A 26,543-nucleotide genomic window follows, 5' to 3' on the forward strand; every position below is an offset into this window, starting at 1 on the left:
ATTGTAAAGAAAATGACATTTCTGTGTGTTGCTTAGTGTAATGAGCTATAAACCAGTGTTTTAAAGAAAAGGCAGAATTTCTGGAAGATTCTGCTACAGGTTATTGCTGATGGCTATCTACAGGACATAAATATTTACCTGTCTTGCTAAAGAGTCACCTGCTTTGAATAGTCAGACTGCTTTGATTTAGTAACTCATCTACATACAATGTGGGGATACAGAACTGTCTGCTTCCTTAGAAAATTGGTTCCTAATCAAGTACTCAAAGTAAATGTGTTTACACTATTTTTTATGTAGAGGAAATTGGCCTGCACCATTGTTTTCACTGATTGCCATGTTGATCTATACAAAAATTGAAGTCTATATATATTTCTGGGAAAAGGAGAATAAAGAGAGAACAGAGAAGTATGGTCTAAGACTCGGGACTGCTGTCTGTTCTTTAATGCTTTACACCATATCGCTGTGGCTACACCCTATAGCAACAGTGGCTTGTACCTGGCCCAGGTTCCCCTAGGCCTGAGGTTGGTAACAATGGCATATTACGATCTCCTTTGCTGTCTAATGTTATCCCCTGAAGATGTATTACATTACCTTTTTTGGATACATCCTTCTTTCTACAGTAATTTGTGCGGAGGAAGACCGAATGGTGTTAACAGTTATAGATATTCTTCATAATATTGTAAGTTGTTTTCATTTTCCGCATGATCACCACCAACTGTTTCAGCATAGTCTATTGATACACATTTAACCAATCTGCAGTGTAACCGATCGTTATTTTTGGCGTTAATTCGTTTGACTGTGTTTCTTGGTGCTAGGATTGCCTGTGTACTCATTTTTCCTGTTGATAATCCTTCATGATGAAATTCTTCAATAAGATTTGTGCATAATAAGTCTTCTTTAATTAGGGAACTTAAAGTGAGGAAAACATTAAAATTTATAAGAGCTAAGAGAGCTGTGAAGAACTGTGTCTGTCAAAAGCATTCACATGGATGAAAGTACTGTGTGCGTGGTTTCCTAGGATTGAGATGAGGATGTGACTTGAAAACATCTCATGGCCAAAGTCACGATGCGCAGGACTTGAAAAAAATCTTCCAAAACACGAGATTATATATATATATATGTATCTCTATACCTCACTTTCAGAGGCACAATGGGTGGTGGGGGTGGAAGAAAGAGAGCAGTGCTACTTCTGTTTTATCCCTTATACCCCAATAACTGTTAGTGATAACAACAATAAGTTTCATAGCTGTATCACATGGCAATAATGACATCTATTTCAAAGCTGTTGCATGTACAATGTACTGCCTTAACCTAAGACTACAAAATGTCAACAAAAGTTTAGAAGAAATTTCCATGACCAAATAGTGAGCTTTGCGAGTTGGAATGTCAAGGGTCTCAATCACGAATTAAAGAGAAAGTATTCTCACACTTAACAAGTCTAAATGCCAAGATAATATTTTTACAGGAGACTCGCTTATTAAGCAAGGACCAGTTTCAGTTGCAAAGAGTGGTCTGGCGAAATTTTTCACTCTAGCTATATAAAGAAAACTATAGGTATGGCAATCTTAATACACAGAACTATCCCATTTGTAGCGTCTGATGCAGTATCTGATTCTTATGGGCAATATGTCATGGTGACAGGCAATTTATCTAATACTGATCATGATTTTGATTAATATCTATGCACCTAATATGGCTGATAGAACTTTCTTCCAAAATGTATTTGCATCTATTCCTAATGTGAACACTCACAAAATTATAATAATTATGGCCGGAGACTTTAATTGTGTTTTAAATCCAGACCTGGATACATCCTCAGATACAACGGTGATAACATCTAATACCGCAAAGATAATTACAAAGTTTGTAACGGATCATAACTTATCCATGGAGGTACTTAAATCCTAACCTAAGAGCATACTACTCCTTCTCACCCATACATCATTGTTATTCAAGAATTGATTATTTCCACAGACAATTTTTTGCCTACAATAAAATCTTGTATGTATAACATTATTGTTATTTTCCGTATGTCGCTTAAATCATCTGAGATCAGATGTCTTATCTTGGATGAGTTAATGCCGGTGAAACTCATCCAGGATAAGTCGGTTTTTCAAAACGTAGCCGTGTAGATTAGTCTTACTGGAGGTAATTATCCGAGATGAATGCACGCGCCCATGTTGATTGAAAAGCCCATATATATTGAGTCTAGAAAACATGATCAGCAAGTCTTTGATAGGCTGCAACAAAATTACGAAACAGGTGCATTTTTTCACACAAGCGGAGCAGGACCTTTTATTCGAAGGATATGAAGAATTTCAAGATTTAATATGCACAAGGGGTAACACTTCAAAAGCAGTCCAAACCAGAAAAGACGGCTGGCAAAAAGTGGCCGACAAATTAAACTCCAAGTAGTGTGCATTGTACTTACTGAATGCAGCATTTTATTTCTTATGTGTCAGATTAATTATTATTTAATATGTCATAATTCCAGATCAAAACATGAGCACAAGGAGAACATGGGAACAGGTTAAAGTGAAGTACAAGAATATACTTCAAACTGGTAAATATTAGTATATAACTCAAGAACTGTTGACATAAAGAATCATATAGAATATAAAAAACATTAATTTTAAAACTAATAAAAAGGCAAACAAGCAAAAAACAAGTGGAGGTCCACACAGTCCAGACCTAAGCCGTGCAGAAGAGTTGGTTCTCCAGCAAAATGCCCATCACCCTGTTTGTGAGGGCATTCCGGGGGAAGCTCCTCCTTGGAACCAGTGGCAGGATGCAGTGGTCACTTCATTTCAGGTAAAGGATGGTCATTGCATATATTTGTCCTCAATGTGTGCCATAGGTATGTTCCATATAGCCCTCTTTTTTTGTTGGGTCAGTTGCAGGGAATGTCATATCCCTAAAACTTGTGTCTGACCAACGAGATATTGATGAAGGTCAAATATTTGATGAAGACACTGTGTCTGATTATTCATCAGGAGGAGAGGTACATTTTCCAAATAATGTCTGATCAAACTCCACTATGATCAGTCCCATGTGCCCAAATCACATTTGGAAATCCTGGGTAATGAGAATGTTAGGCTGATTGTGAGATTCTTTATGGAACTGTGGGTGTTTTTGCCTGTGTACCTGCAATGGCATGAAATGCTTCTTTTATTGTCTGCACATGCAGGTGTCCAGGAAACACTATGAAAACCCGAATGAAATATTTCAGAACCAAACAGACTTTACGAATTGCCTGGCAAACTGCACTTTTAGATACATTTTCCGACTTTGCCTACAGTATATAAAAAAGTGCCGCTTGCAAAAAAACCCAAAGCAATGCATACTGTCTGTGTGGTTGTGAGAGCCTGACTTTGCCTAGTTTGACTTCGAATATAAGGTGCTAATAAATCTTTGAGTTACAGTATTCCCCCTTGGCTAAAGTGGTATCTTTCGAAAAGAATTTCCTCCGGGAGCAATAAAGGATCTTGCCGATCACACAAAACCCTCTCTATAAATTCTCTTCTTATAATTTGCGCACCGATATCAATTGGTTGCTCATTCATGAACGGCAAAGCCATGACTGAATGAATTCCATGCATGGAAACTGATTAAGTGTGTGAGCTAATCCTTGTTTATATAGAACAAACCTGCTCTGAGCAAGTTTCATGATTTGGATGTGCTGCTATGACAACACATCCAGCAAGAGTTTTGAAAAACGGACAGATCCAGGATCATACCAAATCGTCAACAATTACATCCGGCTAAATAAGTAATCCACGTACGAAAAATACCTCCCAGGTCTCCAAATGAGGCACTCCATAGGAAGACACAGGTTTTGCAATCACAATTTAACCTCTTGACTATTAAAGAAACAGAATAGCTTATCTTTAAAATGTGACATCATTATTATGTACATGAAGAAAAGGTCAATAAGATCTCAGCCCAACAAATCCACAAGCTGGAAGTCTGCAATGCAATAACAGCAACTAACAACACATAGAGATAAAATTGACCATAAAAGTATAACTGATACATTTAGACAGTACTACAAGTCTCTATATTCTACTCAGTTTAAAGAAAATAAGACACAATCTAATGACTTTCTTGATTCATTAGAGATACCACAGCTAGACACTCTTAGTGCTGTGGAACTGGATAAACCTCTGACACTTTCAGAATTACTAGATGCTATAAACTCACTTCAAAGTGGCAAAGCAGCAATCCTTGATGGCTACCCAGTCGAGTTTTATAAAGGACTCTCAAATAAGTTAGATCTGCTATTATTAGCAATGTTTATAAAAGCTAAAGACAAAAAAAAAAAAAAAAAATTCTACCTCAAACCTTTCGCCAAGCATTAATTACTTTATACTCTCCAAAGTTCTAGCCAGAAGGTTTGAGAAAAGTGATTCCTTCTCTGATAACACAAAGCCAAACAGGATTTATCAAAGACAGACACTTAACATCTAACCTTTGGCATTTGTTAGATATAATAGGTGAATATATTATATCTAACACCCCAGAGATCCTTTTATCTTAAGATGCAGAAAAGAGATTGATATGGTTGAATAGGACTACCTATTCACTACATTGTACAAATTTAGGTTCAGCCCCAAGATACATGCATGGTTCAAACTACTTTATACTAGTTCAGAAGCCTCAGTTTGTATTAACAACATTATTTTAGATAACTAGAACGTGGTACTCAACAAGATGCCCTTTATCACCTTTGCTCTTTGCAATTGCCACTAAACCACTGGCTGTATACTTTCAAAATGCATCAGAAATCAAGGGGATTTTCAGAGACAGAAAATATGCAGATGTTATGGTACTGTATATAATCAGACCCAGAAAACTCTGTGCCAGCAGTCCTAAAAGCATTAACAGATTTTCAAAAAATATCTGGACTTAAAATCATTTTGAATAAAAGCATGCTTTTTCCAGTGAATTCTCTAGCACATTAATATCGGACTGGACACCTTCCCATTTATCTTATCAGATCAGTTAAAATACCTATGGGTAAATATTACAAGTAAATAGAAAGCTCTTTTTCAACAATAGTTTGCTGTTTGCTTGGAAAAATTTCAACAAGACATGACTAGATGTTCTACTCTCCACCTTATGTTAGTAGGGAGAAGCAACATTGTTAAGGTGAACATCCTTCCCAAGTTGCTCTTCCTATTTCAAACCATCCCCATATACATTACAAAAAATCTCTTTAAGAAATTAGACTCAATCATAATTTATTTGGAATTTGAAACATCCATGCATCCAAAAGGCGACTCTACAGCAACCTAAAACAGAAGGGAGCATGGCAATGTTTCAATTTTATTACTGGGCAGCAAATATAAGAGATGTAAAGTCTTGGACATCGACTCAGATTGATGAATATCCAGAAGCCTGGTCTGCAACAGAAATAAAATCTTGCAGTACTTCTTTATATTCCGTGTTCTGTGCCCCAGGTAATACAAACTACTGTCATTAAACCAACAATCCAATTGCACTTCATTCTCTTAGAATATGGAACCAATTTGGGAAGCACTTTAAGAATGAGAAGCTTTTATCTGTTGCACCTCTACACGACAACCACCTTTTTCCACCCTCTCAAACATATACACTATTTAATGTCTGGAAAACGTCCGTGATCAAAACACCTAGAGAAACTTGTACATAGATAATGTACTCGCATCCTATGAGCATTTATGCTTCAAATACAACTTCTCATTAACACAGCTCTTTCACTACTTTCAAACTAGAAACTTTGCTAAACAGAACCTGCCCACTTTTCCTTACCTTCCACCTAGTTCTAGTCCAGAAGATTTATTGATCAGTCTTGATGACAGCATCTGTAGCAATTTATAACATATTTTAAAGTCTTTCCTTTCAAAGACCCCAGAGTACATTGGGGTCACTCAATCTGTCACTCAATATTTCAGAAAAAAAGAGTGGAAGGCAGCCATGAACAGAATACACTCGCGCTCCAGATATGCAAAGCATTCAGCCATTCAACTTGAAATCTTTTCTTGAGCGCATTTATCTCGTTTTAAAATTGTCCAAAATGTTTCCAGGTCAAGATTCAGATCATGAATGTTGCAATCAAGTTCCATCCTCACTGGGCCATATGTTTTGGGCCTGCACCAAATTAACATAATTTTGGACCAAAATCTTTAAATGCCTTTCAGACAGCCTTGGTGTCACAATCACTCCTAATCCATTAACAGCTGTGTTTGGTGTACTCCCAGACAGCCTAAACGTGGAGAAGTACAAACACACTCTAATTTCCTTTACTACACTACTAGCACATAGACTTATCTTGCTCAACTGGAAGAATCACACCCACTACTCTTAAGTCATTTGGTAACCGATGTTCTATACTATTTGACATTGGAAAAAATCTAATTCTCACATAGAGGATCTGTTCCAAAGTTTTTTTAAATATGGCAGGATCTAATCAATAACATTGCTTACATTTCAATGAAAAGTATACCCTTCTTTTCTTGCCCATTTTACAGAGTAGCTTTGGTTGCTGAATCCTTTCTCTTTTGGGGGAGGGCCGAATTTTGTTGTTAAATTTTGACTTGACTGTATGAAATGTTTTCTGTTTCTAATTAAAATAAAAAAAATATATTAAAAAGGCAGAGAAGGTCTTATTTGTTGCACCTTTACATGATAATCAGCTTTTTATACTCTCTCAAACCTACACAGTATTAATGTTTGGAAATTGTCCGGGATTAAAACACTTAATTTGTATATAAATAATGTCGTTGCACTTTATGAACAATAGTGTGTCAAATTTAACTTCCCTTCAATACAATTTTTCCACTACTTTCAAATCAGTAACTTTGCTAAAGGTAACCTGCCCAATTACTCATCTCCCGACCATTTCTAGTCCAGAGGCAATACTGATCAGTCTCGAAGACTCAGAATCCATCTCAACAACATATAAAAACTTCTTGAAGTTTCTTCCTTTTAAAAATCCCAGGGTACAATGGGGAAAGGATCTTTCACTTAACATCTCAGAAAAGGAGTGGAAGGCAACCATGCATAGAATATATTCCTGCTCCATATGTGCAAAAGCATTCAATCATTCAACTTACAATAATGTTATCGACTGCATTTATCTAATTTTAAATCGTCCAAAATTCATCCAGGGCAAGATTCAACTTATGGACGCTGCAAATTCCAGCTTCTCCGGGCCTCAAGTTTTGGGCGTGCACCAAATTAACATAATTCTGGACAAACATCTTTAAATGCCCATCACACAGCCTTGGTGTCACTATCATTCCAAACCCAATAACAGTTTTGTTTGGTGGACTCCCAGATGGGCTTAAAGTGGAGAAGAACAAATTGATTGTAATTGCTTATATCACACTACTAGCATGCTGACTTATCCTGCTTAACTGGAAGAATCCCTGCCCACCTGTTACAAGTCTGTGGGAAATTAATCTTCTATACTATTTGAAATTGGGAACAAAACTGTCACTTAAAAGGCTCTGTTCAAAACTTTTTTTTTTTTTTTAAATATGGCAAGATCTAATTAGGGCGGCACGGTGGCGCAGTGGTAGCGCTGCTGCCTCGCAGTTAGGAGACCCGGGTTCGCTTCCCGGGTCCTCCCTGCGTGGAGTTTCCATGTTCTCCCGTGTCTGCGTGGGTTTCCTCCGGGCGCTCCGGTTTCCTCCCACAATCCAAAGACATGCAGGTTAGGTGGATTGGCGATTCTAAATTGGCCCTGGTGTGTGGGTGTGTTTGTGTGTGTCCTGCGGTGGGTTGGCACCCTGCCCAGGATTGGTTCCTGCCTTGTGCCCTGTGTTGGCTGGGATTGGCTCCAGCAGACCCCCCGTGACCCTGTATTCGGATTCAGCGGGTTAGGAAATGGATGGATGGAAGATCTAATTAATCAGATCTTAGAATGAGCATTTATAGTGGGGGAAAAGGACATTCTTCTTTTTCATTCATTCTTTTTTTACCCCCTTTTCTTTTTATAGATTTGCTCATGTTATAATCTTTCCTCTTTCTCTTGGACAGAAGTTGAATTATGGTTTGTTAAGTTTGACATGATTGTATGAAATGTTATTTTCTTCAAATACTAGTAAAATTAAGAAAAATGTAAAAAAACACAAGCATAAAGTTATTATTGTGAATGAGTAGAGGTGGTGCATATCTTGTGAACTCTCCTTCATGGACACAAGATTGAGTTAAACCTTAGGGTTAAACTTTTCTTTTATAGCACATCTTTAGGCAACATGTTTCCAGTACTCTCTCTATCTACAGATTTTCTGAACCTGCTTGGTCCATTACTTTGTCGTCTACTAGGCAGCATCTAGCAAAACACAGGAATCAAGAGATAATCATCTATTCCTAAGAATGTGTGTTGCATATGTGTGAATGGTATGGCTATGTGACAGGGACGGTTAGTAGTAGTATAAATGAAAAATTAGATCAGTGCCAAATATTTAGAATGACAAATATTTTTTCCACCTTTTTCAGCAATATTTTATATTAGACTTTTTTAGCAAGACATCAATATTTTTCATGGACAGACTTCAAGAAAAATAATTCTCATAACCTTTAAGGGTAACAAAATGGTTTGCCATCTTCAGGAGCATTTTTCAACTAAAATTACATCACTCATTAATAAAATGATCAAAAAATTCTTCAGTTCACCAAACATTAACAAAAAGTCCTTGCTGCTAACAACTTTCCATCTGTTTCTGCTATAATGCAAGAATTTTGTGACAGGTTCCATGGGTGGGAGAGTAAGCTACAAGAATGTAAGCAATGCAAACAGTCAGGATTCAGTTGTCTGCAGCTGCTTTTTGCCAAACAATGTTTTCCCTAAGCATAGTAAGCTTATCCCATGTGTGAAATTTTAGAAATTATTTCAAGAAAAAAAAGGGTATGTGATACATTTATATCAACTCAGCATATCTGGATTTGCTACGTTTTCATAGTGAGCTGACCTACATATTAAAACACTCATTGTGGATATATTTTGCTTGATAGACAGACATCCTCTCTTCAACTTACCAACTAAAACTTATTTTTGTCCCTGCTGATATAACTATTAATCAAGGAAATACTGACATGCATAATGCTGCCAAATATCTGATTGGCAGCAGTTAATAGATAAATACACTTGCTGCAGATTCCTGATATATTTACACACACTATATTTAAGCATTAATTGACTGAAGATATGACAATCTTCTATTAAAAAAAAGGTCAACATTGAGGTTAATTTTTACTTTACTGCACACCATAAACACTGTGTCGGTAATGATTCCTGTATACAGTATTTTGCGTACTAATAAGCAGTCAATAGTTTTTTTCCTAAAAGGTATTAAGTCAATACAGTATTTCAGAATGCAATACTGGATATCCTCAGATTTCTTTATATGATACAGCAAGTGAAAGCAAAGACCGCTTCTTCTGCATACTTTAGTAAGTGAGCCGTTTCATCATTTTTGAAGAGTACTGGGTAAGGACAGCAAACGGAATAGATTATTTTCCTGCAGTTACATGTATAAGGACATGCGACTAAGCAATGTCACTATTTTACACAAATATTTTATTATATTTGGAACCACGTAAAACACAATATCAAGGGTAACAACTAATAACTATACAACAGACACTATGCATTTGTTAGAGGTGCATACAACGTCTTCAAGGGAATAGTATTTTTTGACATTTTCAGTGTTACATCAATGTAATGCATTTACACATCTCTTCTGAAAGAAAAACAAATTGATGGTATTTTCATATTTGAGACAAAAAGGCATGACATGGAACTCTGGATCTAATGATAGGCACTCTTTATTATCTGATTTTATGAAACACACTGGATTCAAAAGTGGCTAGAAATAAAGGTGACTGTAAAGAGATTGTTTGCCTTAAAATATATATTTATCTCCAGTAATTTAAATATGTGTGTAAATGTGTCATATTCTAATATATTAGGGATGACAGATATTTCAAACTCTAGGGGTCCTGTCAGTGCAGTGTCCTAGCAGACAGTACAGTACATCTGATTGCATAAGGGATAGTAAAAATAACTGTTACACAAGACTTGACAGGTTCAGTATTTGTTAAAGAATCATGGATGGCATATACATTTTCAGGTTTTTCCATTCAAGTATAGTGATTTTTTGCCCATTCATCCATATTCTAATCCGGCTTCTTTTTGATCAAGGCTGCAGGGAACCAGAACCAGTCCTAGCAGCAATCAACTAGAAGTGTGTGTGTTCCTGTAGTTAGTTCATCAGGCCAGGGCAGCTGCTAATCCAAAGAAAGTGTGAATTACAAGAGGAACCTCGAGTCACCAGAACACAAACTCATCCCTGCCAGAAAAAGAACCACTGTCTGAAAGATGACTGCACTGCTAACTTTTCCTCTCTCTTTCTCTCTCTCTCTCTCTCTCCTATCTCATAATCCTTTTTTAAAATAATGCATCTTTCTGAATTCCAAATACTGTATAATTGGATGAAACCTAAAAAAGCATCCTTTCCATAATTTGGTCTCAAATTAAACTTTTCTTTAAACACACTTTTTACCCACATGTTAAAGAGACTGCTAAAGAAAACTGGTGGACATTCCTAAAACCTGCTATGGAAGCTATACTGTCTAGCAGAGATGACAATATAGGCAGTATGTTTAAGTTTTATCAGCTTTTTCAAGAGAGTGTACTACTAGATAATCTCAGTACTGGAAATGGGATCTTTCATATAACTTCCATTCATTATCTAAAGAAAATAGCTAGCAATTGATAAAATACACTCCTCATTATAGTCTGTGTCAACTCCAAATGTCACATATTTTTCTTGAAATGTTATCTGGGTTAATACTGTTGTCAGGAATCGACATAATGGGTCATATTTTTGGGGCATGCAGCAGGCTTGGCCTTATTGGAGTAAAATGTTTTCTTATTAAATCAGAGATTTTTGGATTCACAATAACCCCCTAATCATAGAACTGCATTTCTTAGGGAAGGATGTGATGGTGCATAACTGCTGAACAACTTCACTTTGGTACCTTACACTAAACTGCGAGTACATCTCTATCTTACTAAAAGAGTCAACATGTGTATCATAACAGAGGAAAAAAAAAAAAAAAAAGAAGTCCTATAATAACTAAAATGAATTCATTCATTTTAAAGTAATTTATAAAACCATTATTCTGTAAATAAAAATGCATTTAAAATCCTACCCCTCAAAAATTTAAATCCATAGGATACACACAAATGTGGAATCACTCTAAAGTATCCATTAATTTATCAATTACGACAGTTCAAGGTCATGGGTCTGTTTTGACAGGAGTGAGCAGAACGCAGGAAACCAGGCGTGAAGTTGCTGATTTATACATATGTTCATACTCTGTCATATGGGGCCAATTTAAAGTTGCAAATTAACCTAATCTGCACATTTTTGGGATGTGGGAGGAAATTCTCAGCGAGAGCTAATGGGAAATTACCTCCTACACCTGTAAAATATTAAAACATTGCTATGTATTTAAAACACAGCCAGGGGCAATGAGTTGTAAGTGAAGCAAACCTCCATTAATTTGCATTTACCCTCCGTGAAATTTCAGGTGGTCAACGACAGTTATTTCTCCTTTAACTATTTTAGTTCAATAATATTTGAAACACTCAAAATATACATTGATTTATACATGCTGTGTGCTTGAGAGTTTTTCGGTACATTTACGTATTTACATTTTGTTTCTTGCTTCATTTTCTTCAGTAAAGGGTTACATTTTGTTCCTATACATATCCTCAGTCTATTACAAAGATTAGACAACGTAATGTAAGTGATGATAACAGAGTTAATAAAAACTGAAAGAGTTTTTGTATTGTCTTCTTGTAATCAAGTCTTCTGCAAAAATCTAACTTTATTTCAGAGATGGATGTTGGACAGCCATCTGCATCTTTTGTAAAGCACTTAAAATATTAACTTATAAATATGACAAAAACATGTGTTTACGCTAGTGTACAGTATATCTTTTAAATTTGTTCTCAAGATTTTTGTAGGGCTTATTGACAGTGCACAAGAAGCCAAAAAAATAAATAAAGCACCACACACACACACCTTAGTGGCTGGATTATTTCTTGAGTGTGTGATATACTGTTGAACATTTTGAGGCAAGAGCCAATGCAGGCAGCTTTAATGATGGGTAAAATACACTTCTATTTAAAGGGGAGTGCAAAAGCAGGTAAAGGCTTGCTTATCAGTATATTTGAATTTTGACAGAATGATGGTGCATTATGAATGTGAATTACTTTATGGATATTTAAACCACTTTCCACAAAATGTCAAGCAAAACCAGTTATACGGACATGAAACATACTGCCCAACTGTGCCATTTTTTAGAAATAAATGTTTATACAATTGCTCTGCTTATACCATTCTAAAAAAAGAAAACGTTTCCAGTGTTGTAACAGAAATGCAACTGGTTTCAAATTTTAAAATATGTCATAAGCAGTGTTGATTGTGAAAAATACTTTGGCAAATTTCGACAGTGAATAGGCTATATTCACCGGTGTCCTTGTTCACCAAATATATGTTTCTCGAGATTTGCCTTGTACAAACATTTTTCCCCCCCCTGCCTTTGACGCTATGCAAGGCTAGCATGAAACCACAGAGCTGTGTGGCAGCCATGTGCGGAACGTTTACACATTCATACTTCAAAATTCTACGCCAAACTACTTTGGCCATGTGTGAGATCACCAAGCAGTAAAACCCAAATCCCACCCTGTATGCATTTAAAAAAATAAAATTTTCATTTGAGGGGTAAATTAGCTGACAGCAATGAGATTATAAGTACTGCCACCAGATACTAAACATATATTCCTGATCCCTGTTCACTGGCAGTGCTACATGGCTAGCCTGGATCCCTCCCTTACAGGCCCTGTGAAATAATAATAGAAAAATGTCCTGTAAACAGTACTAAATCTTTCATTATTGTCTTCTTCATGGAACTGCAAAACACTTGTACAGAGATAGGAAACAAAAAAAACAACCTTTCCAGATACCCCAGAGCCATGGCTTTAAACAGAACAAGCCAGTCCCATGCCATTGTTTTGTGGCAGAGCTAAAGTGTGCCCTTAGATTTGAACTCTGTGAGCCCAACTTTTTTGTTTTTATATAAAACTTATTGCAGCCTCCCAGCTCAGATCACATTTTTAGTTGGCAGATGCTTTACTAGCCATCCGGGACAATTAAAAGACCATTGCACCATTATAATCCACTCAAAACTAATTCAGTTCCTCCAATTGATTTAAATGCATTTTGCAGAACTCAAAGTTCTCAAACTTTTTCGTTACTTTGCCAAACTCGTAGCAAAACAAACTCCACAAAGTTTGCTCATCACTAATCAAGAGGTACACAGTAAAATCCAAATGCTTGCTTTGTTATTGAGCCATAAAATAAATGCTCTTTGACAATTCAGGGTAAGCATGAACAACAAACGAGTCTGGGACATTTTCAAAATGGTATGTACTGTGTCCTGCTCTGCACAGTAAACCAAATCAATGATAATATGACCACAAAAAAGTCATACTTATCCTAGCGAGTCTGCAGGCATTATGCCCAGGTTTCAGCAGATGATGCCAGATGAAGGCTGCCAGTGTTTCCATTGCTACTAATTCACTGCATATTTTGAACACAATCACTTTATTACAGAGTAGTTAATTTTATTTTTCTTACTGTTTCCTTTTACCATACCTCTGACATTCACAGTCATCCAGACCTCTATATAATCATCACAGCCCGAGAACTGACTGCAAGTTTAAAATGTACACTTAAGTATATTTGTTTTTAAATTTTCTTGTCAGGCTTAGAAAACAAAACTGAATAAAATGGCTCACAGTCACTTTTACCTAGAAAAAGTACGACGCATGACTCTATAGGCCAGTTCTTGGCCTTCTGAAGGGGCTTTAATAAAAGATAATTTGCTCATAAATGCTGCAGTTTACTTCAAACACAAATTTGAACTCCAAGGCCTTGAAAACATTTTCTATGCCCTCTCGTGGCAGTAACAGTGAGCATTTTGGCAACCCAAATCTAACATTTACTTCTGGAAGCAGTGTTGTTTCTGAAACAGCAGTATAATAATTAATAATCTGGCATAAAGCAGCCCTGCTTACACTGATCAGCCACAAAATCAAAACCACCTGCCTAATAGTGTTTGGGTCTCTGTAGTGCCACCAAAACAGCTCTGAACTGTTGAGGCATGGGCTCCACTGGACCTCTGAAGTTTCCCTGTGGCATCTGGTACCAAGTTAGCAGCAGATCCTTCAAGTCCTGTGAGGCTTGAGGTTGGGCCTCCATGGATCAGACTTGTTTTCCAGCAACACCCATAGATGCTTGGGATTTGGGGAGTTTTAAGTAAAAGTCAACATCTTGAACAGTTTGTCATGTTCCTCAAAGCACTCCTGAACAATTTTTGCAGTGTGGCAGGGCACATTATCTTTATTAAAGAGGCCACTGCCATCAGTGCATACTGTTGCCTTGAAGGGGTGTATGTGGTCTGCAACAATTGTTAGGCGGTAAATGCCAAAGTAACATCCACATGAATTCCAAGAACGAAGGCTTCCCAGCAGAACACTGACCAGAACATCATGCTGCCTTCTTTCCATAGTGCATCCTGCTGCTATTACTTCCCTAGGTAAATCACACACACACACACACACACACACACACCTAAAAGGAAAAATGTGATTCACCAGACCAGGAAACTTTCTTCCATTGCTCCATGGCCCAATTCTGATGCTCACATGCACATTGTAGATACTTTCAGCAGTGGACAGGGCTCAGCACAGGCTCTCTGACTGGACTGCAGCTACCCAGCCCTGTACACAACAGGCTGAGGTGCACTGTGTGTTCCGACATGTTTTTCTCATGGCCAGCATTAAGTTTTTTTGAGAAATTTGTACTACAGTAGCTCTTCTATGGGACTGGAAAACCCAATCTTAACTCCCCATGCATATCAATGGGGCACTCATGACTCTGTTGACAGTTCATTGGTGGTCCTTCCTTGATCCAATTTTGGTAGGTACTAACCACTGCATATTGAACACCACACAATATATGCTATGTTGGAGACACTCTGACCCAGTTCTCTAATTATCACTAACTGGCACTTGGTAAAGTCGCTCTGATTCTTACACTTGCCTATTTTTCCTGCTTGCAACTCAATCTTCAAGAAATGACTGTTCACATACTTCCTAATATATCTCACCCCTTGGGAGGTGTTATTCACTTCACTCGTCAGTGATTTTAACATTGTGGCTGATCAGTGCAGAATACTGTTGCTGTCAGTAAATGGATGTTTTGCCACAAAATGTACATTTGCCAAAAAAAAAAAAAAGGTGACTTGTAATGGCTTAACTAACTTAGCCAACTTACTGATTACCAAACTTAAAATGCACTAAATAAAAAGTATAAGAAGCAAACCAGTGCATGCATTTTACAAGATACCAAATAACAAAAAAATCCTTAAATGTAAATGCTATATATAGCTTTACCAGATTTACATTACCTCCTAGATTCATAAGCATACTCTGAGTTCTAAAACCTGTTATGATGATTATGGTGTGTACAAAGTAAATCAAATCTGGTTTACAGTGCTAAAAATATCCTATTTTGGATTATGTACTTGATGAGTGTCCACAGTTTACAGTGTACTGTAGGCAATGACAGTGTAAAGGAGAACAAAAATAAAAACACATTCATTGATGACAATGTCCAGTCAGGATGACTTGCAAATTGCAGCTATTACCTATTAATACTACTGTATATATCACAATATTCGATGAATTCATACAATAATTTAAAATTAATGGATTTATAAATCAGTGGAATCATTTAATTTTTTATTCTTATTATTTAATCTTCAGTGTTGCAGTATATTATGTATATGCAAATCAGGGTTCTAAAACTATATTACTAACCTTCATCATAGCGAATCCTCAACTCTGTTCCAGGTGCAGCACTGGGAACCCCTTCATAAAGGCCTTCCCCAATGAAGTCTGTGTAGAACAGCATGAAAGACATGACTGCCATCCAACTGCAGAGCTGAGCCATACACAGCTGTCTCATGACCTGAGGAATGTGACGGTAACTGCGATATATGGTAGGCGTCATAGACCAGCAAGTATGCAGTAGACAAATCAAAGGTCTGGACGTGAAGATCCGCAGTTTACATCCAAGTGGGTAGCAACAATAGTGTGACTTGGGCCGAACATTCTCTGAAGGCTTTGGTTCCAGTAAAAGATGGCCTGAAGGGTAAGCACATTCCTCGGAGACCTTCATGGTAACCAGGACACTTACAACAAAAATGACAGTAAGAAGAGAGAAGAGGCATTCTTCCTGACTCCCAAAATAGAAGGCCAAGTAGCTCTCACTCCAATTGACAGCTGGAAGCAGGTACCCAATGCAACCTCCAAGACTGACCATAAAAGAGAACATAGCAAATGCTTGGCCACAGTCTTCTTCCTCCCGGTATAGATCTGACAGCAGAGCTTCAAGTGGAGTGAAGCAGACCTGCCCACAGAAATCCAGAAGACCTACACCAAGTATGAGAAAGGCCACATGTAGTGTGTGACCAGTCCAGCTGAAGTAGGAGGCAAATGTGTCGGCACGGGGAATGATAAACAGTGCTAGTAAGACCCCTAAAGACAGCAGCCAGATGAAAGGACGCCTTCGGCCATAACTGCTTGTGCAGTGGTCACTTGCTGATCCAATCAGAGGAATAAGCAAGAGTCCCAAGACTGGTCCAATCCCTACAAAATAGAAGATTAAAGACAAAAATAAAATGTGAATAGTAAGGCAAGAAACCAGTCCAATTACGCTTTATAAACAGCACTTGTGGTCTAATTCTGATAACTAACATGGCACTATTGGTTGTCCTGACATGTTTTCCGACATACTGCCTCCTGAATTGTAAACCATTGTCAAACATCTTTAGGCAAAATTTTAAAAATGTTTGCTTCTCGTAATGGTGATACTTGCTATTGACTAGTGCCTACTGTCCTTATTGATAGGTGTCTTATATTGCAGTTATGGAACTAACATTTCCATGTTAAACAATGTAGATAAGCTAAAAGACAGGTTAATGCATTAGCTTGTTAAAAATGAAAATATTTGATCAGTTTGCTAAAGCACAATTTCCATTTCTGAAACAAGGAGGACGACAATTTATACATTCATAGTTGTGAGGGAGACAAATTGGTAAACATTCATGATGAGACACAGTTTAAAGTTCTAATACTGTATCACAGATTTGTAGCCAAATTCACTTACATAAAGTATGTACTGCAGCAAGTCATATTTGGCAAGAAAACTTTGGGGAGGAATATTTAAGGTTAGTATGAGAACACCAAGGGGCTGATTATTTAACAAGCAGATAAATGGTTAAAATCACATAATTATAGTAATAATAAGAATTTATTGATATAGGGCCTTTCCCATGCTCAAGGAGCTTAATCCAAAGAGATTGCCACATATGGAATCCAACAGTGTGTATCCCATACATATAATTGATGTACTCTACAGCAATATTTGAGTTTATTCTTGAAAGAATGATTCTGGGCATCTCTGCTCAAGCTGCTGCCCCCGAGACTCGATCTCAGATAAGCGGAAGAGGATGGATGGATGGAACTATTTCTAGTGTTACCTTAATGAAGCTTAATTTATAAATGACTTGAAAGTGCTAATGCAGTGTACAGCACATCAGTTTACAAGCTTATTTGGTAGTTAACAACATTATGCCCATGCTTTAAGTAGCAATTCTTTGCAAATTAGCTGTACTTACCTTAAAAAGAAAAAAACTCCTCCTCTCATGCTAACTGAAAACCCATTGTCTCTTACCTAGGTAATGAATCTTGTGTTTTTCAGTTTCAGTTGTTAAGAACTAGTAAATTAAACTAGTGTTACATGCAATTAAGCAACTCACAAAGACTTGACGACGTTATTGTTTAGCAGTGTATAATGGGGAAAAATTGTAACAGTTTATTTTCTGTGCACTAGACATTGCATTTAGAACATTTCTTAAAAGCCTTCTTTCAATAAGTAGTGTTTGTTGTTTGCATTAAGTACTTATTTGCAATACATTAATATACTTACTTTTTCTGGCAGAGTGACAAATGAGACAGGAATATACACCAGAATAGGTACAAGTCCCTCACATTTGAATAAGTGAACTCAGAAAAAAGATGGATCAGTTGATGGCAATAATAAACATATCTGAAGATAAAACTATCTTTATATAAAAAAAAAAAAACAAACAAAAAAAAAAAAGTCGAGCAAACAATTTAGTTTGATCAGCTGGTCAAATGTGTATATTTGGTATTTGACAGTCGAAACATTAATACAAAGAATATGATGAGACGCTTCTCTTATAAACGAGATAGTTCCAAAATTGGTTGTCTGAAATTGGTTTGGATATGAAAGATCAGATGTCAAACAAATGAATGTAAAATGTAAAGTTTGCAAAAATACAATATAAGTTAAAAGTGGTAGAACATTCAAGTTCTTTCAGCACTTCAAACAGAAACAGTAGAATGGAACTAGTGTAAAGAGTGTGAGAAAGGATGGGAAAAAATTAACCCTGTCCTCAGCTGACAGTTTTGGCATATTTTTCACCCTCCTTCAGCATGCACTGCACAAGGCATGCTCCCAATTGCATATCCCATTAGACAGCAGGATTATGTTAAGAGTATAGTGTGGAGCTGGGATGGGGTGGGGGAAAAAAAAAAAAAACCCACACACAACATCATCATACCCTGCAACAGTGGCCAGGCTTTAGTGGAGGAGAACAATGAGAAAGCTGTCTGAAATGGATGGTTGAAGGGCTATTCAGAGTACACTTGGAAGAACTGACTCCTGTATAGTCCTAGCCAGCCCATGGCTTAGGTAATCTAGCAAATGCCTTGGGACCCCAGGCAACCTGCAGGGGGGAAAGGCACACTGGCTGCATTCAAAAATGTTTTCCCCTCCTCTGCAACTTGCTTGCTTTTAGGCAATAAGATACCACATGTGGGCAGAACAATAAAAAGTGGTTCTATTTAGGAGGGATGTGTTTGATAGGTTCCCTCTTATAGAGTGACATTTCATAGGTAGCTTATCTGTTTGTTATGGGTAAACATGTGGGTGAAAAAATTCAACTCTGATACCTAATTGACAGCTAGTGGCACATTCTTACCTATCTAAGAGAAGATTCTATGATAAAATGTAAAGCAAACACTCTTAGGAGAGCGGGCTGAACTAATAATATCCATCTGCATTTGCTAGCAATTAAATTATTTTGTTAGGTATTCCACATAAAAGACTTGACTACACCGCAGAATACTTCATGAGACAAGTAGTGTCTCACTTCGTAAGAATTAGAAGTGATCTACAAATTACTTACCAGTAACTAAATAACGGATTGAAATCTCCAATAGGGACAGTTTGTCACATGAGTAGGGCTACTAATATTGGTTTCTCAAAACAAATGTATAATATCTAACGATATAGATAGAGAAAAAAAATAATGTCATGTGAAGTATACTGCATTTTCACTAGTAGCAGGGTTTTCACATTCACTGTTTGAGCCGGATTATGACGGTTTGCTTCAAGAGGAAGACCTATATGAAAGAGCATATCGAACACATTGAGAATGGCCCCAGCACTCGCACGTTTCCTTGGTAAAGCCGTTCAAAATGCATATAGTGAGTGACATCAAGCAGTACCCCCTTATTTTGGATTGCACACCTGATATTACCCATGAAGAGCAAACAATACTAAATTTTATCAGATGTCACAGTGGAGGAAGTGCCCAGGATTAAAGAGCACTTTATGGGATTAGTTCCCGCAACATAAAGAGCAGAATACATTTTTTTATTCCCTTGCCCTGGACACACTTAAAGAACTAAATACTCTTTTTGATGACTGCAGAAGGCAATCATACAGTATGACAGTAGTGCCAACATGAAGGGGAAGTAAAGGTGTGCAAGCCAGACTGCTTCTGCAAAAAAATAAATAAATCCCTGTGCTTTCTCCGTGTTATGTGCCACCAACACTCTACAATTCGTGATATATACAGCTCAAATTATGTCATTGCCTTCTTTGGACATCAGCAAAAGCTACTTTTCAGCTGTAACTCAAATGGTGGTCTCTCTTTATGAAACATGTAAATATCACAATACAATTTTGCATTGTGCAAGTCAGGGGAAAACCTTATTTATGGCCCCAAAATGATTAGGACCAGCCCTGCTTGAAGAGGGAAGAAGCTGACTGGTGTTTTTTGCAAGCTAAATATTTTCTTTTAAATTTTTGAAGGGAAAAAAAAAAAAAAGAGATATGAAGGACATATATAGAAGAGCAATGAGGGCTACAACAAAAGAAAGAGTTGTGAAGAAAACTGCAGAGTTCAAGGAAAGGTCCCTGTAAGTGGTATGAAAAGTCCTGGAGCGGCCACAGATAAAAACAAGAGCTGAAATATAAAAAATAATTACAAAAAAAGTACAAAAAAGTCTAAACAGAAAGGAGTTATCTTATTTTGAATCTTTTCCCCATAGACAATAAAAATGTTTTGGAATTTCTAGGAAAAAATACAGTAGTGTTTTTAGTTTTCTTCTGTCTTATGCCAATATACCTCTAACATATGGCAATATTTGTAGAGAAAATTAAGAAATACCAAAACATTAGCTTGAATACTGTGTGGCCACATAATTATGTCTATCTAATAACATCTATCCTCTAATTATGTGGGGCAATGACTCAGTAAGATGATGACAAAGTGTGACACAACAATGCTAGTCCATGTTAATCTCAACACACCTCACTGCTGTAATACTTTAGTTACTGATGAACACACACATAACTGAATTTACAGTAGTTACTATATTAGTCTGAATTTGGTCATGTTCTTATAGCTATTTCAAAACTTTATTAGCTGTGCGATGAAGCCATAAAACTCTACTGAAAATGTCCATTATACTGCTAAACCAAGCTCAATTTATAATGTTGAATTCAAATCTATAGTTATTATTCTTGGAATACAGTTTTGTGCAGTCCAAATGAAATTCCCCAAATTACAACATCAACACTAAGCTAAATTAATTTAGAAGCGAAAATGTGCACTTATAAGAAAGGTGGAAGGAAGATTTAAGTGTACCGTGTTTACTAGAAAAAATGTTTTTGCAGTGCTATCTATTTTAAGTGAAGAGTTTTATTAAATCTTTTTTAGAATACTGGTATCCAAAGCTGGACGGTAATCTGTGGGTTTTGTGAGATATAATGCATGCATCCCCCTGACCAAATCTCCCATGCCTCTTGCATATTAAAATTGTTCAAGTCTTAAAAGTTCAAAATAGTAAAAAAAGAAAAAAACACAACCATACTTTGTCTAATGACCACTTTGTAAAGTTAAAAAAAAAAAAAAATCTGTCTAAAAGTCATCACTTTTATGCATTTCTCATTATGGAAATTAGTTTATAGAAAGACTCCAACTGCTTAAAGTATGCACATCCCAGTCAGAGTAGAGTGCACAAATGCAGTAGAAAAAAAAAAAAAGAAAAAGATGATTTTATAGTAATTTCATTCTGGTTTAGTCTATTCCAAAGAGTTTTTTTTTATTATTATTTATTATTAATAAGACAAAGAACATTCCAGATCTGAAACTTCATGTAGGCTGCACAGAGGTTTGAGACAGGATTTGTTTTTTAACTTAGTACCTTGTTATTTTCAGAACACCTGTTGGTGTGAGGTCACCTATGAGAACAGAGGGCACATTCTTCTAAGGAAAATGTCTACTGCCAGTGTTTACACATGTGCAAACTATCCATCAGTATTTAATCCTTCCACTCGACTGTCTAAGTCTTTCAGATTTTTTGTAAAAATGAACTTTAACTTTCAAACTTGCACATTTCAAGTGAGCATTGTTTAGTTTTAAATATGTATTAATGAGCTTCAAACTGTCTTCAAACCATTTTAGAAAAACTCAACAATAAACCTTTTTTTTTTTTTCTTCTTTCTAACGCCTTTTATAATGCACCGCTACACAGTACTTATCACAATGCCCTAACACAGCACTTTATATAGCATGTTTGCAAAGTGCAGTTTAAAAAAATTAAGTTAATGGTTAACTTAAAAAAATTGGGGAATAGTTTAAACATGTCATAATGAATTTTTAAAAAGATGCAATAAACTATATAGGGGTAGCTTGATTATCAAGCCTTTGCTTGACAGGTAATGAAAAAAGGCAAGATTTTAAGTATACAACAGATGTGAGTTGCCATTGCACTTTTCTAGAGTGAATTGTGCCAACTTTCTGCTGCATTACTAACTGCTCTCTTTGTTGTCTGCACTGCATTAGCCATGGATATTAGAATATCAAGCCACCTAAGAGTATCTCATATATTATTTATATAAAATCCTAAGCCTAAAAGTGCAACAGTAACATTTTTAATGTCACATTTTTTGTCACGCTTTAAATAATGCTTATTTTAAAACCTACACATATATAACTTTAATGTGATGATGTTAGATTTTCAGATTCTTATTCCATTTTTAAATTATAAACTAAAAAATATCAAGAACTCGCATCCCGAGACTTTGTGCCAAGAGATTTAACCATGCCCGGGGCCGGAAATAAAAGACAAATTTATGCAGATCACCTGGCACGGCAATCTTGCAAAGATTGCAAAGAGGAGGTTATATTTACACCCCACTATTTGTTTCCCATTGTAACACAGTTTAAGAGGGGGTTTTGGAGGAGTGACTGCGTCTCCTTGGGGTGCGTTCAGTCCCCCTCTTCATAACGTGAATTGCAGAACTGCAAAATGGCTGGCACGTAGTGCCGGCCATGGGGGTTGGCGAGCGAAGCGACCTTCATGGCACTGATCTGCAAAGTTTATGGGGAGTAGTTATCAGCTTGCCTAGACTATGTCATTTCATTACTAACAACAAAGTTTGATTGATAGAGAGATCAAGAGATATAGATACTTTATGTGAATTTTCCCTTGGGATTAATAAAGTATCTATCTACCTGTCTATAATGCTTTGTTGTTAGTAATGAAATGACATAGTCTTGGCAAGCTGATGTCAAATCAGTCTAAAAATGAAGACAAGTTAATGTTTCATTCCTTAAATTGTGTCAGTTGGTTCAAACTACTGAATTACAAGGTTAATATCAAGTGCATGCAATATAAGTTTTACTTGAACATTTGCTTCTGACAAGTACAGTTCCCGCTAAAGCTAGAATATACTGAATACATATATTTGAAATATAGAGAGGAGGTACTGTACTCTTATGCAGTTGTAGTTCTTCTGTAGGCTTACGACCAGAGTATACACTGCTAGTCTGAGAGACCGTGTTTAAGCATTAACGGTCCTGTAGCATAGTCACTCACATGGGAAACGACAAAGAAACGTGGGAGCTGGTAATTTGGAGAAACGATCTACCTGATCTTAAGCTGATTGAAGTTGTTACTGAACTATTGTGCTAGTTACAGTTCGTCCACAATGAGCACCATGTTCAAGCTTAAGGGTGATTATAACTGTACTTGGCGCCAGATCACCCTAGGCCTTAGGTCAATGACCGAGTTCATAGTCGTGTCATGAAATCCACATCCATATGTCTTGAACAGTCGTGTGAATAGGGGCTGAGCCGTCAACTGATCACTACACGATTATGAGGTTCGGATGGTGGAAGAAGATGCCGGACAGATCAGGCAGACCCAAAAATATAATGAGGTTTGTGACTCCCAGTGCACTGCCGCCTCTGCACATGCTCAAACTCTGGGCATCTGTAACAAACTAAAAGATTGGTAGTGTAACACTGATGCACAGAACCAAAGAAAATATTCAAAAGAAAACAAATCTACTAAAAGTGCCTAAACTGTACAAATGTAAAACTGCTATAGTTAATTATTACATTCACTCCCAATTTCCTGAGATATAGCCTATCAGAAGGATGTGCTGGGAATGTATTGCCGATGCCCAATCAGAGAGATTTTTTAACTCCTATCTCCAGACAAATTTCTCTTCAATTGCAAAGGAGCCTAGGAACCTAAAATGGGCCATGCTCCGTGACTCCACTGCTGTGGAAAAGGTCTTTTGTTCCTGTTGTGGCGGTAATCCCCAAACCTAGTGGTAGACACAAAACGGTAAAGGGCTCCATCAGACAGGCCAAGTGCAGCATGGCGATAGCAGTTGGAGAAGCAAAAACTCAGGTGTGAGAGGAGGTTGGTGAGGCCATGGAAAATAACTTTTGGTTGGTCTCAAAGGAATTCTGCTAAACTGTCAAGGTGACTCCGGAGGGAGAAATATGCCGTTTATAGCATGGATGGAATGCTGTGGACCACACCTGGGGCACTTTATGGATCTCCTCATTCCCCTTTCATTGAGGGGATTCAGAAGAAGAATCACCCATCAATGGATTAAAAAAAAAACACACCACCACATACTTCCTTGGTGGCAAGGCTCCAGAGGTGGATGATTAAAAATTTGGGTTGAATAAGGTTCTGGATGTTGTTCGGCTGTCTTAGCTGAAACGCATCTTCAACATTGTCAAACCAGGATGGTGGTCCCCATCTTTAAAAAAAAAAGGGAATGAAAAGGTGTGCTGCACTCCTCAGCCTTGCTGGTAAGGCCCATGTCAGGGCTCTGGAAGGGAGGATCTGGCTGTTGGTCAAGCCTCAAATTCATGTAGAACAATGCAGATTTCATCCAAGTCGCAAAACACTGAACCAGCATTTTACCCTCACAAGGATTCTGGAGGGTTCATGGGAGTATGCCCATCCAGTCTACATGTGTTTTGTGAACTTGGAAAAGGTATATGATGAAATCCCTCAGGGTATCCCTTGGGGGTGGGGTTATTTGGGGTGTTTTGTGGGGCCTGCTGTTGTGGGATATTTGTTCCCACTACAACCAGAGCAAAATCTTGGTTCTCATTGCAGGCAGTATGTCAGACTCTGTGGGTGTGAATCTCAGCCATGACTGCTTTTTGTCACCAGTTCTGTTTATAATTCTGTTTATAATATTTATGGACAGAATTTCTTGGTGCAGTCAAGGTGTGGAGGGTATTCAGTTCGGTGACCTCAGGATCTTTTTTTTTGTGGGGAATTTGGTCCAGTTGGCTGTGAACTTAGATGTACACTGGGGTGATCTGCAGCGAAGTGTGAAGTGAATAGGATGAGGATCAGCACCTTCAAGTCAGAGTCATGTTTCTCAGCCAGAAAAAGGAGGAATACTCTCTCCGGGTGGGGGAATGAGGGTCTGCCCCAAGCGGAGGAGTTTAATTATCTTGGGATCTTGTTCACAAGTGAGGTAAGGAGTGGGAAATACACAGGAAGATTTGGTGCAGTGTCCACAGTCATGCACCTGTTAGTTGTGCTGATGAGAGAGCCAAGCCAAAAGATAAAGCTCTCGATTTACCCATCATTCTATGTTCCTACCCTCATCTACGGTCACAAGCTGTGGGTAGTGTCAGAAAGAACTAGGTTGTGGATTCAAGTGGCTGAAAAGGGTTTCTTTGCAGGGTATTTGATTTCCTCCCAAATGTCTGCACTCCTCTCATCTTCTGCATCAAAATGAGCCAGCTGAGGTAGCCCAGGTATGTCCAAGTGGTAGGAGGCCACTGGACAGACTCGGGACATGCTAGAGAGAGGATATTTGTCTGCATGCCTGGGAATAGCCTCAGTAACCATCCAGAGAAGTTGGGGGAGATGAGAGGGAAAAGGAACATATCAGCATCCTTACTTACACAACCTAGACCCAATTAAGTCACAGAAAATAGATGGAGGGATGGTCCAGTAGCATTTTTCAAACTGGAGAAAAATCTCTGGGAGGGATGGTGGAGGTCTTTAGTAATACTGTTTCCTTTTCTATGTCGGTGTGTATAATAGATGTGTCCTGGCAGCTGTCTGCTACTTTACATTCTGACCCTACATCAGCTCCCTCTTTGCAGTCCTCAGTGGGATAGGTGCAGAAGCTGGTGAGTATGGATACTGGGCTTCCTCAAATATCTTACAAAGTTAACGAATTGGATTCTTCATTTTAGTCAAAGTGCTTTGGACCCATTCGACACCAAGAAATTTAAAAGTTGCTGATCTTTTTTACAGCACCCCAGAGAAGTATGAGATATGCTCTATCTGCATATCAAGGCCAGTTTATACTTCACGCTCAGAACACGTATGCGCGCACATCATGGCTGTCACACGTTCTCAGCATTCATTTGACATATCCTCTGAGCATGCCCTCAGAAATTAACGAGACACATACATACACAAGTTGCAGTACCAGCAAAAAGTCAGGGAGCACAGTGCAATCAAGTCGGAACATGACGTCAGGATCAATGTGCGTGCTGCGATGTTTGATGAATGGTTTGTTGTGGTGAAGCAAAATGCTGACATACAAATGCATTCGTGGTGCTTTTATATTCAAGCGCTGCATATTCTCCAACATAGTGACCCGATACATTTTAAATGTCTCACATACCTACCATCTTCTGTGCAGTTTTTTTTTTTTTGAGCCTTCATAACAGCATCAGAATGTACGGCGGCGTAT

At 37.5% G+C, this 26,543-nt stretch overlaps 1 protein-coding gene across 3 annotated transcripts in view; it reads right to left on the reverse strand.

The window, feature by feature from the left end:
* Window positions 1-26,543, reverse strand: part of LOC120533719 (solute carrier family 45 member 3) — a 75,744-nt gene that overhangs the window by 4,880 nt on the left and 44,321 nt on the right. For all 3 annotated transcript variants that reach the window (XM_039760630.1, XM_039760633.1, XM_039760631.1), the window contains one exon: window positions 15,944-16,774. In XM_039760630.1, coding sequence (XP_039616564.1) covers window positions 15,944-16,774 — 831 coding nt within the window. The remainder of the gene's footprint in view (window positions 1-15,943; window positions 16,775-26,543) is intronic.

The sequence above is a fragment of the Polypterus senegalus genome, chromosome 8, assembly GCF_016835505.1.
Source record: "Polypterus senegalus isolate Bchr_013 chromosome 8, ASM1683550v1, whole genome shotgun sequence".
NCBI classification, from domain to species: Eukaryota; Metazoa; Chordata; class Cladistia; order Polypteriformes; family Polypteridae; genus Polypterus; species Polypterus senegalus.